This window comes from Osmia bicornis, unplaced genomic scaffold, assembly GCF_907164935.1.
Source record: "Osmia bicornis bicornis unplaced genomic scaffold, iOsmBic2.1, whole genome shotgun sequence".
NCBI classification, from domain to species: Eukaryota; Metazoa; Arthropoda; class Insecta; order Hymenoptera; family Megachilidae; genus Osmia; species Osmia bicornis.
The window spans coordinates 134695-151197 of NW_025791035.1; the positions used below are offsets into that span (position 1 = coordinate 134695).

At 30.5% G+C, this 16503-nt stretch overlaps 1 protein-coding gene across 1 annotated transcript; it reads left to right on the forward strand.

Moving 5' to 3' along the window:
* The first annotated feature begins 9139 nt into the window (after positions 1-9139).
* Positions 9140-9745, forward strand: LOC123988631 (secreted RxLR effector protein 161-like). Its single transcript, XM_046289376.1, has one exon. The coding sequence runs from the start codon at positions 9140-9142 to the stop codon at positions 9743-9745; it is 606 nt and encodes a 201-aa protein (XP_046145332.1).
* Positions 9746-16503: the final 6758 nt, after the last annotated feature.

Here is a 16503-nt window from a genome sequence, read left to right on the forward strand (position 1 = left end):
CATTTAACAACAATATCATTATTACTATATCTACATCAAATGAAATTTAATATACTGATTTAATCCCACAGACCAATGTACATTTAATAACAATATCATTATTACTATATCTTCATTAGATATAATGTAATATACTGATCACTTCCCACAGATAAATGCACAGATTGTAACATTATCGTCATTACTATATCTACATTAGATATGTAATATACATTTCATAACATTATCATTATTACTATATCTACATCAAATGAGATTTAATATACTGATTTAATCCCACAGACCAATGTACGTTTAATAACAATATGATTATTACTATATCTACATCAGATGAAATTTAATATACTGATTTAATCCCACAGACCAATGTACATTTAATAACAATATCATTATTACTATATCTACATTAGATATTATGTAATATAATGATCCCTTCCCTCCGATCAATGTACATACAATGTCAGTATCTTTATTACTATATCTACATTAGATATGTAATATACATTTACTAACAATATCATTATTACTATATCTACATCAGATGTAATGTAATATACTGATTTATTCCCACAGACCAATGTATATTTAATAACAATATCACTATTACTGTATCTACAATAGATATTATGTAATATAATGATCCCTTCCCTCCGATCAATGTACATACAATGTCAGTATCGTTATTACTATATCTACATTAGATATGTAATATACATTTGCTAACAATATCATTATTACTATATCTACATCAGATGTAATGTAATATACTGATTTATTCCCACAGACCAATGTACATTTAATAACAATATCATTATTACTATATCTTCATTAGATATAATGTAATATACTGATCACTTCCCACAGATAAATGCACAGATTGTAACATTATCGTCATTACTATATCTACATTAGATATGTAATAAACACTTAATAACAGTATCATTATTACTATATCTACATTAGATACAATGTAATATACTGATACCTTCCCGCAGATCAATGTACATATAATAACAGTATCGTTATTACTATATCTACATTAGATATGTAATATGCATTTAATAACAATACCATTATTACTATATCTACATCAGATGAAATTTAATATACTGATTTAATCCCACAGACCAATGTACATTTAATAACAATATCATTATTACTATATCTACATTAGATATGTAATATACAATTAATAACAATATCATTATTAATATATCTACATCAGATGTAATGTATCATACTGATTTATTCCCACAGACCAATGTACATTTAATAACAATATCATACTATATCTACATTAGATACAATGTCATATACTGATACCTTCCCACAGATCGATGTACATACAATAACAGTAGCGTTATTACTATATCTACATTTGATATGTAATATACATTTAATAACAATATCATTATTACTATATCTACATCAGATGAAATTTAATATACTGATTTAATCCCAAAGACCAATGTACACTTAATAACAATACCATTATTAATATATCTACATCAGATGTAATTTAGTACACTGATCCCTACCCACAGACCAATGTACATTTAATAACAGTATCATTATTACTATATCTTCATTAGATATAATGTAATATACTGATCACTGCCCACGGATAAATGCACTGATTGTAACATTATCGTCATTACTATATCTACATTTGATATGTAATATACACTTAATAACAATATCATTATTACTATATCTACATCAGATGAAATTTAATATACTGATTTAATCCCACAGACCAATGTACATTTAATAACTATATCATTATGACTATATCTACATTAGATATTATGTAATATAATGATCCCTTCCCTCCGATCAATGTACATACAATGTCAGTATCTTTATTACTATATCTACATTAGATATGTAATATACATTTACTAACAATATCATTATTACTATATCTACATCAGATGTGATGTAATATACTGATTTATTCCCACAGACCAATGTACATTTAATAACAATATCATTATTACTATATCTTCATTAGATATAATGTAATATACTGATCACTTCCCACAGATAAATGCACAGATTGTAACATTATCGTCATTACTATATCTACATTAGATATGTAATAAACACTTAATAACAGTATCATTATTACTATATCTACATTAGATACAATGTAATATACTGATACCTTCCCGCAGATCAATGTACATATAATAACAGTATCGTTATTACTATATCTACATTAGATATGTAATATGCATTTAATAACAATACCATTATTACTATATCTATATCAGATGAAATTTAATATACTGATTTAATCCCACAGACCAATGTACATTTAATAACAATATCATTATTACTATATCTACATTAGATATGTAATATACATTTAATAACAATATCATTATTAATATATCTACATCAGATGTAATGTATCATACTGATTTATTCCCACAGACCAATGTACATTTAATAACAATATCATACTATATCTACATTAGATACAATGTAATATACTGATACCTTCCCACAGATCAATGTACATACAATAACAGTAGCGTTATTACTATATCTACATTAGATATGTAATATACATTTAATAACAATATCATTATTACTATATCTACATCAGATGAAATTTAATATACTGATTTATTCACACAGACCAATGTACATTTAATAACAGTATCATTATTACTATATCTTCATTAGATATAACGTAATATACTGATCACTGCCCACGGATAAATGCACAGATTGTAACAATATCGTCATTACTATATGTACATTAGATATTATGTAATATAATGATCCCTTCCCTCCGATCAATGTACATACAATGTCAGTATCTTTATTACTATATCTACATTAGATATGTAATATACATTTACTAACAATATCATTATTACTATATCTACATCAGATGTAATGTAATATACTGATTTATTCCCACAGACCAGTGTACATTTAATAACAATATCATTATTACTATATCTTCATTAGATATAATGTAATATACTCATCACTTCCCACAGATAAATGCACAGATTGTAACATTATCGTCATTACTACATCTACATTAGATATGTAATATACATTTAATAACAATATCATTATTACTATATCTACATCAGATGAAATTTAATATACTGATTTAATCCCACAGACCAATGTACACTTAATAACAATACCATTATTAATATATCTACATCAGATGTAATTTAGTACACTGATCCCTACCAACAGACCAATGTACATTTAATAACAGTATCATTATTACTATAACTTCATTAGATATAATGTAATATACTGATCACTGCCCACGGATAAATGCACAGATTGTAACATTATCGTCATTACTATATCTACATTTGATATGTAATATACATTTAATAACAATATCATTATTACTATATATACATCAGATGAAATTTAATATACTGATTTAATCCCACAGACCAATGTACATTTAATAACAATATCATTATGACTATATCTACATTAGATATTATGTAATATAATGATCCCTTCCCTCCGATCAATGTACATACAATGTCAGTATCTTTATTACTATATCTACATTAGATATGTAATATACAATTACTAACAATATCATTATTACTATATCTACATCAGATGTGATGTAATATACTGATTTATTCCCACAGACCAATGTACATTTAATAACAATATCATTATTACTATATCTACAATAGATATTATGTAATATAATGATCCCTTCCCTCCGATCAATGTACATACAATGCCAGTATCGTTATTACTATATCTACATTAGATATGTAATATACATTTGCTTACAATATCATTATTACTATATCTACATCAGATGTAATGTAATATACTGATTTATTCCCACAGACCAATGTACATTTAATAACAATATCATTACTATATCTACATTAGATACAATGTAATATACTGATACCTTGCCCACAGATCAATGTACATACAATAACAGTAGCGTTATTACTATATCTACATTAGATATGTAATATACATTTAATAACAATATCATTATTACTATATCTACATCAGATGAAATTTAATATACTGATTTATTCACACAGACCAATGTACATTTAATAACAGTATCATTATTAATATATCTTCATTAGATATAACGTAATATACTGATCACTGCCCACGGATAAATGCACAGATTGTAACAATATCGTCATTACTACATCTACATTAGATATGTAATATACATTTAATAACCATATCATTATTACTATATCTACATCAGATGAAATTTAATATACTGATTTAATCCCACAGACCAATGTACATTTAATAACAATATCATTATTACTATATCTACATCAGATGAAATTTAATATACTGATTTAATCCCACAGACCAATGTACAGTTAATAACAATATCATTATTACTATATCTACATTAGATATTATGTAATATAATGATCCCTTCTCTCCGATCAACGTACATACAATGTCAGTATCTTTATTACTATATCTACATTAGATATGTAATATACATTTACTAACAATATCATTATTACTATATCTACATCAGATGTAATGTAATATACTGATTTATTCCCACAGACCAATGTACATTTAATAACAATATCATTATTACTATATCTACAATAGATATTATGTAATATAATGATCCCTTCCCTCCGATCAATGTACATACAATGTCAGTATCGTTATTACTATTTCTACATTAGATATGTAATATACATTTATTAACAATATCATTATTACTATATCTACATCAGATGTAATGTAATATACTGATTTATTCCCACAGACGAATGTACATTTAATAACAATATCATTATTACTATATCTTCATTAGATATAATGTAATATACTGATCACTTTCCGCAGATAAATGCACAGATTGTAACATTATCGTCATTACGATATCTACATTAGATATGTAATAAACACTTAATAACAGTGTCATTATTACTATATCTACATTAGATACAATGTAATATACTGATACCTTCCCGCAGATCAATGTACATATAATAACAGTATCGTTATTACTATATCTACATTAGATATGTAATATGCATTTAATAACAGTACCATTATTACTATATCTACATCAGATGAAATTTAATATACTGATTTAATCCCACAGACCAATGTACATTTAATAACAATATCATTATTACTATATCTACATCAGATGTAATATACATTTAATTACAATATCATTGTTACTATATCTACATCAGATGAAGTTTAATATACTGATTTAATCCCCCAGTCCAATGTACATTTAATAACTATACCATTATTACTATATCTACATCAGATGTAATTTAATATACTGATTTAATCCCACAGACCAATGTTATTTTGGTAACAATATCATTATGACTATATCTACATTAGATATAATGTAATATACTGATACCTGTTGGAAGGTAACTAAAAGCGGCACTCTTGCGCCATCTGTAATCTAGTTCCTTTTATATTTTCATGTATGCGCGTTGTTTACAGAATAAAGTTTATGGTGTTGTGTCGCATCGTTCAGTACAATGTGCTTTCCTTTTCTGTATTTTTTCCACAGGTTATGGGCCCAGAACGCTATCAACTGTGCTAAAAGTGAAAAGTACGTGCAATGCAAATCGAAAGTCGTGAAACGAAATTAAGGTGAACCCCTTTTTGTTGCAACGCGCGCGTACCGGTAAAGGGAGTGAACCTAACCCAACTTTTGTGAATTCGTGGACTGAAGTAGCCAAAAATCGAGGACTCTATTAATTCTGTTAAGTAACAAATAAAAATTGTGTTCTAGCGCAATTTTGAACGCGAATAGGGAACGTAGTACATTGTTCGTCGTCGTTTCGAGGAAAACTCGTGCATCAAAAACGTGATCGGTGTGCGCGTGAAACCTTATTCTGTTAAAAAAGAAAAAAAATGAGTCTAACGACGGTTAAAATTCCGCCTCTACAAAAGGAAAATTATGGGACCTGGAAGATTCACATGAAGGCGTTGCTCGTGAAAAACGATGCATGGGGGTACGTTTGTGGAACAAAACCGAAACCCGTTGCGACAGCAGACAATGTGGCTGACGTCACAGCCTGGGAAGTCGCTGATGAGAAGGCCATGTCCGACATTATTCTCGCGATAAGCGCGGAAGAATTAAAGCAAATAAACGGATGCAATACTTCAGAAGAAATCTGGCAAAAGTTAAAAAGCTTCTACGAATCAGAAGGGCCAACGCGAAAAGCGATGTTGCTGGAAGAATTAATCCATCACAAAATGGAAGAATCTAAAGACATGAGGGATCACGTGGCAAATTTTTTTGACACAGTCAATAAACTGGAAGCCATGGAAATAAGAATTCCTCAAGAAATGATAGTCGTTCTATTGCTAACAAGTCTTCCAAAATCATATGAACCTTTCAGAGTGGCCATTAAATCGCGACAAGAATTACCTACTCCCGAAGAATTAAAGGTAAAATTACTTGACGAATATCAGGTTAGAAGACGAAACAAGGATGAAAAATCCGAAGCCATGTTAGCAGCGAAATCATCGCGAAATTTCGGGAATAAAAACTACGATAACAGATCTTCTGGAAAAGGGGGTGAACAACGATTTAAATTTAAATGCCACAAATGTAACAGAATCGGACACATGTCAAAGGACTGTAGATCGCGACGACCTGAAGGTAATAAAAAGCTTGACGGAAAGGAAACGTCGAAAGTAGCCGAAGTAGCTATGAAAATTGAAATAGCTACAAAGACTGTAGTGACCATGAAAGCAGCGTCTGACCTGGAAAACAAATGGTGCTTGGATTCTGGTGCATCGTCACACATGTGTTCCCATGAAGAAAAATTTGAAGGTATTAGGAAGGCAAATATACATACATTGAATTTGGCAAGTTCAGAATCAACTTCGATAGAAGGAATCGGTCCGGTGAAAATGAGGATAGGCGAACATTTTTCGGCGACTCTGCAGAAAACGTTGTTCGTTCCAACAAAGATTTGAAGAGTCTGATCCACAGCGGTAAGGTAAACGGAGTTACGATAAACGGTAATGAAAAATTACAAATTTGCGAAATCTGTATAAGAGGAAAACAGACGCGAATTCCTTTCCCAAAATCACTTTCTCGATCCACAGAGCTTTTGGAATTGGTCCACACGGATGTTTGTGGTCCCATGAAAGTTGAATCTCTCGCAGGGTCAAAATATTTCGCGACCTTTATTGACGATAAGTCGAGATGGTGTGAAATTTATTTTCTGAAAAAGAAAAGTGAACTCCTTGAAAAATTTTTTGAATTTAAAGCCAAGGTTGAAAAACAAACTGGGAAGAATATTAAGACTCTGAGATCAGATAACGGGGGAGAATATCGGAGCAACGAGCTACAGAATTACCTGAAGAAGGAGGGAATATGTCATCAACTCACTACGGAATATACTCCCCAACAAAACGGCATTGCAGAGCGTAAAAATAGGACACTCGTGGAAATGGCGAGATGCATGTTGCTTCAGTCCGGCCTCCCTCCAAGCTTTTGGGCAGAGGCGATTTTGACTGCGGCTTACATTCGTAACAGATGTCCAACAAGAAGTCTGGATGGCAAAACACCTCATGAAGTCTGGACGGGTAAAATACCAACTGCAATCCATTTCCAAATTTTTGGAACCAGAGCCTATATGTTGAATAAGTCAACTGAAAGAAAAATAGCCAAAGGAAAATTTGGTGAACGAACAACCAAATGTATTTTTGTTGGATATTCAACAAATTCCAAGGCTTACAGGTTGTGGGTTACGGAATCAAGAAAAATTTGTCGAAGTCGTGACGTCAGGTTCGTCAAAGCTTTTGAAGGGCAACAGGAGTTTAAGGACTTCATGAACGAAGAAATCTCACAGCATTGGAAGAGAGATCCAATTTCGATCGACACGGAAGAAGAGGATAACGATCAGTTGGAATTTACTTCTGTAAATCAAAACACGGAAGATATAAATGCTCCAGAAAGTGAACATGAAGAAAATCATCCGTCGAATACTCACGAAGGACAAGCTGTACCAAGCATGAAAGTCGGACGAGGACGTCCGAGGAAAGTCCTCACAGGCAAAAGAGGTAGACCTAGGATGCAACCACACATGATTCCTACCCAAAGAGAACCTGAAGATGGCCAAAATCCAGGAGAAGAGCATCGAGAAGATCAGGAAACACCAGACCAACAAGGAGAAGATCCCGAAATGAATCTAGCTGGTATCGAGGAACCTTCGTCATGTCACTTAACTGAATATGCTGGATTGACTGAAAAAGGGGATCCACGTACTGCGAGGGAAGCCATGTCGACGTCAGAAGCACACAAATGGAAAGAAGCTATGCAGAAGGAGTATCAAGCTTTAGAAAGAAATGGAACGTGGGCCCTGGTCGACCAAAAGATAAAAAAATTATAGGTTCGAGGTGGGTCCTGCGTACCAAATTCAAAGCAAATGGGACTGTGGAACGTCGGAAGGCTCGGGTAGAAGCCAAAGGCTTTTCACAAGAACCGAACATTGACTTCCATGAGACCTTTGCACCGGTAGCTAGAATTAGCTCTTTTCGAATCGTAATAGGACTCGCAGCGGAACTCGGACTTGAAGTTCATCAACTTGATTTCACCAGCGCTTACCTAAACGGAAACATTGATGAGGAGATTTATATGGAGATTCCGGAAGGATTACCTGCAATGCTGGATGATCAACAACGTCAGAAAATGTCCGGAAACAAGGTATGTCTTTTGCGAAAAGCGATATACGGACTGAAGCAGTCCGGTCGTCAGTGGTACAAAAAGCTCGACCTGAGGCTGAAAGAATTTAATTTGAAGCCACTTGACGCCGACGCTTGTGTATACCTTCACAAGGAAGACGGAAAATTGACATTAATTGTAATATACGTGGATGACTTAATTATAGCCTCAAATAATAAGAAGAAGGTTATTGAATTAAAACAAAATCTCGCAGCATCTTTTGAAATGAAGGACTTAGGACAGCTTCATTATTGTCTGGGGATAGAATTCACTCAAGACAAAGCGAAAAATGAATTTCGCATGTCACAAAAAAAATATGTACAGGATGTGTTAAAACGGTTTAACATGGAAGACTGTAAGCCTGTCGCTACACCAATGAATCCCGCAGTAAAACTTTCAAAATAAATGTGTCCAACTACCGAAGAGGAAAGGGACAGAATGAACCAAGTTCCGTATAGAAGCCTCATCGGATCCTTGATGTACTTAGCTACAAGTACGCGTCCAGATATAGCTCACGCGGTGAGCGCGCTCAGCCAATTCAATGACAATCCAGGTGAAGAACACTGGAAGGCTGCAAAGCGAGTATTGCGTTACATCAAGAGGACCGAAAAGATGGAAATTGTCTTCACTAAAACTGAGAATGAATTGATTGGATTCTCGGATGCTGATTGGGGTGCAAGCATTGACGACAGAAGATCATACACCGGCTACGTCTTCCGACTTTTCGGCGGTGCAATCAGCTGGTCATCAAGAAAGCAGAAGACGGTCGCCATGTCAAGTGCTGAAGCGGAATATATGGCGCTATCAGAAGCGGCAAAAGAAAGCATCTACCAGCGAAGATTTTTAACTGAAGTCGTTGGAAAACTGAAAACAACACTGATTTTGTGTGATAATCAAAGTGCTGGGTTAATGGCGAAAAATCCAGTTTACCATGAGCGTACAAAGCACATCGACATTAGATATCATTTTGTGCGTGAGTCGGTTGAAAGAGGTGAAATTCGAATCGGGTAACTTCCGACTGAAAAGATGCCTGCAGACGTCTTAACCAAAGGACTGTCAATCCCAAAGCACGAAAAGTGCATTCAAGAAATAGGTTTAAGACATTGAATTATTTTTGTTTTTTGGTGCAATTGGCGCAAGAAATTGCCTTTTTACGGGGGAGTGTTGGAAGGTAACTAAAAGCGGCACTCTTGCGCCATCTGTAATCTAGTTCCTTTTATATTTTCATGTATGCGCGTTCTTTACAGAATAAAGTTTATGGTGTTGTGTCGCATCGTTCAGTACAATGTGCTTTCCTTTTCTGTATTTTTTCCACAATACCTTCCCACAGATCAATGTACATATAATAATAGTATCGTTATTACTATATCTACATTAGATATAATGTAATATAATGATCCCTTCCCACCGATCAATGTACATATAATGGCAGTATCGTCATTACTATATCTACATTAGACATGTAATATACATTTAATAACAATATCATTATTACTATATCTACATCAGATGTAATGTAATATACTGATTGATTCCCACAGACCAATGTACATTTAATAACAATATCATTATTACTATATCTTCATTAGATATAATGTAATATACTGATCACTTCCCACATATCAATGTACATATAATAACAGTTTCGTTATCACTATATCTACAATAGATATAGTGTAATATACTGATACCTTCCCACACATCAATGTACATATAATAACAGTATTGTTATTAGTATGTCTACATTAGATATGTAATATACATTTAATAACAATATCATTATTACTATATCTACATCAGATGTAATGTAATATACTGATTTATTCCCACAGACCAATGTACATTTAATAACAATATCATTATTACTATATCTTCATTAGATATAATGTAATATACTGATCCCTTCCCACAGATCAATGTACATATAATAAGAGTTTCGTTATTACTATGTGTACAATGGATATAATGTAATATACTGATACCTTCCCACAGATCAATGTACATATAATAACAGTATCATTATTACTATATCTACATCAGATGAAATTTAATATACTGATTTAATCCCACAGACCAATGTACATTTAATAACAATACCATTATTACTATATCTACATCAGATGTAATTTCATATACTGATTTATTCCCACAGACCAATGCACATTTAATAACAATATCATTATTACTATATCTACATCAGATGTAATGTAATATACTGATTTAATCCCACAGACCAATGTACATTTAATAACAATACCATTATTACTATATCTACATCAGATGTAATTTAATATACTGATTTAATCCCACAGATCAATGTACATATAATAACTGTTTCGTAATTACTACATCTACATTAGATATAATGTAATATAATGATCCCTTCCCACCGATCAATGTACATATAATGGTAGTATCGTTATTACTATATCTACATTTGATATGTAATATACATTTAATAACAATATCATTATTAATATATCTACATCAGATGTAATGTAATATACTGATTTCCCACAGACCAATGTACATTTAATAACAATATCATTATTAATATATCTACATCAGATGAAATTCAAAATACTGATTTAATCCCACAGACCAATGTACATTTAATAACAATATCATTATTACTATATCTACATTAGATATAATGTAATATAATGATCCCTTCCCACCGATCAATGTACATATAATGGCAGTATCGTCATTACTATATCTACGTTAGATATGTAATATACATTTAATAACAATATCATTATTACTATATCTACATTAGATGTAATGTAATATACTGATTTATTCCCACAGACCAATGTACATTTAATAACAATATCATTATTACTATATCTTCATTAGATATAATGTAATATACTGATCACTTTCCACCGATCAATGTACATATAATGGCAGTATCGTTATTACTATATCTACGTTAGATATGCAATATACATTTAATAACAATATCATTATTACCATATCTACATCAGATGTAATGAAGTATACTGATTTAATCCCACAGACCAATGTGCATTTAATAACAATACCATTATTACTATATCTACATCAGATGTAATGTAATATACTGATTTAATCCCACAGATCGATGTACATATAATAACAGTTTCGTAATTACTATATCTACATTAAATATAAAGTAATATACGGATACCTTCCCACAGATCAATGTACATATAATAAAAGTATCGTTATTACTATATCTACATTAGATATGTAATATACTTTTAATAACAATATCATTTTTACTATATCTACATTAGATCTACTGCAGTATACTGATTCCTTCCCACAGATCAATGTACATTGAATAACAGCATCGTTATTACTATATCTACATTAGATATGTAACATGATTTTATTAACAATATCATTATTACTATATCTACATCAGATGAAATTTAATATACTGATTTAATCCCACAGACCAATGTACATATAATAACAGTATCGTTATTACTATATCTACATTAGATATGTAATATACATTTAATAACAATATCATTATTACTATATCTACATCAGATGAAATTTAATATACTGATTTAATCCCAGAGACCAATGTACATTTAATAACAATATCATTATTACTATGTCTACAATAGATATTATGTAATATAATGATCCCTTCCCTCCGATGAATGTACATACAATGTCAGTATCGTTATTACTATATCTACATTAGATATGTAATATACATTTACTAACAATATCATTATTACTATATCTACATCAGATGTAATGTAATATACTGATTTATTCCCACAGACCAATGTACATTTAATAACAATATCATTATTACTATATCTTCATTAGATATAATGTAATATACTGATCCCTTCCCACAGATCAATGTACATATAATAACAGTTTCGTTATTACTATGTGTACAATAGATATAATGTAATATACCGTTACCTTCCCACAGATCAATGTACATATAATAACAGTATCATTATTACTATATCTACATCAGATGAAATTTAATATACTGATTTATTCCCACAGACCAATGTACATTTAATAACAATATCATTATTACTATATCTTCATTAGATATAATGTAATATACTGATCCCTTCCCACAGATCAATGTACATATAATAACAGTTTCGTTATTACTATGTGTACAATAGATATAATGTAATATACTGATACCTTCCCACAGATCAATGTACATATAATAACAGTATCATTATTACTATATCTACATCAGATGAAATTTAATATACTGATTTAATCCCACAGACCAATGTACATTTAATAACAATACCATTATTACTATATCTACATCAGATGTAATTTCATATACTGATTTATTCCCACAGACCAATGTACATTTAATAACAATATCATTATTACTATATCTACATCAGATGTAATGTAATATGCTGATTTAATCCCACAGACCAATGTACAATTAATAACAATATCATGATTCCTATATCTACATTTGATATAATGGAATATACTTCTCCCTTCCCACCGATCAATGTACATATAATAAGAGTTTCGTTATTACTATGTGTACAATGGATATAATGTAATATACTGATACCTTCCCACAGATCAATATACATATAATAACAGTATCATTATTACTATATCTACATCAGATGAAATTTAATATACTGATTTAATCCCACAGACCAATGTACATTTAATAACAATACCATTATTACTATATCTACATCAGATGTAATTTCATATACTGATTTATTCCCACAGACCAATGCACATTTAATAACAATATCATTATTACTATATCTACATCAGATGTAATGTAATATACTGATTTAATCCCACAGACCAATGTACATTTAATAACAATACCATTATTACTATATCTACATCAGATGTAATTTAATATACTGATTTATTCCCACAGATAAATGTACATATAATAACTGTTTCGTAATTACTACATCTACATTAGATATAATGTAATATAATGATCCCTTCCCACCGATCAATGTACATATAATGGTAGTATCGTTATTACTATATCTACATTTGATATGTAATATACATTTAATAACAATATCATTATTAATATATCTACATCAGATGTAATGTAATATACTGATTTCCCACAGACCAATGTACATTTAATAACAATATCATTATTAATATATCTACATCAGATGAAATTCAAAATACTGATTTAATCCCACAGACCAATGTACATTTAATAACAATATCATTATTACTATATCTACATTAGATATAATGTAATATAATGATCCCTTCCCACCGATCAATGTACATATAATGGCAGTATCGTCATTACTATATCTACGTTAGATATGTAATATACATTTAATAACAATATCATTATTACTACTATCTACATTAGATGTAATGTAATATACTGATTTATTCCCACAGACCAATGTACATTTAATAACAATATCATTATTACTATATCTTCATTAGATATAATGTAATATACTGATCACTTTCCACCGATCAATGTACATATAATGGCAGTATCGTTATTACTATATCTACGTTAGATATGCAATATACATTTAATAACAATATCATTATTACCATATCTACATCAGATGTAATGTAGTATACTGATTTAATCCCACAGACCAATGTGCATTTAATAACAATACCATTATTACTATATCTACATCAGATGTAATGTAATATACTGATTTAATCCCACAGATCGATGTACATATAATAACAGTTTCGTAATTACTATATCTACATTAAATATAAAGTAATATACGGATACCTTCCCACAGATCAATGTACATATAATAAAAGTATCGTTATTACTATATCTACATTAGATATGTAATATACTTTTAATAACAATATCATTTTTACTATATCTACATTAGATCTACTGCAGTATACTGATTCCTTCCCACAGATCAATGTACATTGAATAACAGCATCGTTATTACTATATCTACATTAGATATGTAACATGATTTTATTAACAATATCATTATTACTATATCTACATCAGATGAAATTTAATATACTGATTTAATCCCACAGACCAATGTACATATAATAACAGTATCGTTATTACTATATCTACATTAGATATGTAATATACATTTAATAACAATATCATTATTACTATATCTACATCAGATGAAATTTAATATACTGATTTAATCCCACAGACCAATGTACATTTAATAACAATATCATTATTACTATGTCTACAATAGATATTATGTAATATAATGATCCCTTCCCTCCGATCAACGTACATACAATGTCAGTATCGTTATTACTATATCTACATTAGATATGTAATATACATTTACTAACAATATCATTATTACTATATCTACATCAGATGTAATGTAATATACTGATTTATTCCCACAGACCAATGTACATTTAATAACAATATCATTATTACTATATCTTCATTAGATATAATGTAATATACTGATCCCTTCCCACAGATCAATGTACATATAATAACAGTTTCGTTATTACTATGTGTACAATAGATATAATGTAATATACTGATACCTTCCCACAGATCAATGTACATATAATAACAGTATCATTATTACTATATCTACATCAGATGAAATTTAATATACTGATTTAATCCCACAGACCAATGTACATTTAATAACAATACCATTATTACTATATCTACATCAGATGTAATTTCATATACTGATTTATTCCCACAGACCAATGTACATTTAATAACAATATCATTATTACTATATCTACATCAGATGTAATGTAATACAGTATTGATCCGTAATAGGCAACAGTTTTCTGGCTCGAAATAAGCAAATCACTATCCCTGCCTTTCCGTTTAATGTTGCCCGCAAAGCGAGAGGTCCGGGAAATGAGTGAGAGGTCCGTAAAAGCGAGAAGCCGATGTTGTGGGTAATAAATTGTCACGCTTGACTAAGCAGTGACATCGGTTAGTAGAAGAAGGATGGAATATATATAATGCTTTCTCAGTCTAGTATGTTTGCCTGGAAATATACGAAATAGTGCGAGAATGAGGGAGCTTGCTATATTCTATCCTTGTTCAAAAAATAACATCCTTGCTCGGCCGATCACTTTATGATTTGCCGCTACCTGGGATCTCTCACTCGTTCCTCGTGTTCTCTATCGTCCCGTTTCGAGTACAAAGTCGAGCCGAATAGCCTACCTGATCCGTAATAAGCAACAGGCCACACCCGAGCGCGTTGCTTATTACGACGCAATCCTGTATACTGATTAAATCCCACAGACCAATGTACGTTTAATACCAATACCATTATAACTATATCTACATCGGATGTAATTTAATATACTGATTTAATCCCACAGACCAGTGTACATTTAATAACAATATCATTATTACGATATCTACATTAGATATAATGTAATATAATGATCCCTTCCCACCGATCAATGTACATATAATGGCAGTATCGTCATTACTACATCTACGTTAGATATGTAATATACATTTAATAACAATATCATTATTACTATATCTACATCAGATGTAACGTAGTATACTGATTTAATCCCACAGACCAATGTGCCTTTAATAACAATACCATTATTCCTATATCTACATCAGATGTAATTTAATATACTGATTTAATCCCACAGCCCAATGTACATAGAATAACAATATCATTAATACTATATCTACATTAGATATAATGTAATATACTTATCCCTTCCCACAGAACAATGTACATATAATAACAGTTTCGTTATTACTATATCTACATTAGATATAATGTAAT

What these genes read in the sequence shown, in the direction of transcription:
- LOC123988631 (XM_046289376.1), top strand. Translation starts at nt 9,140, where the DNA reads ATGTGTCCAACTACCGAAGAGGAAAGGGACAGAATGAACCAAGTTCCG.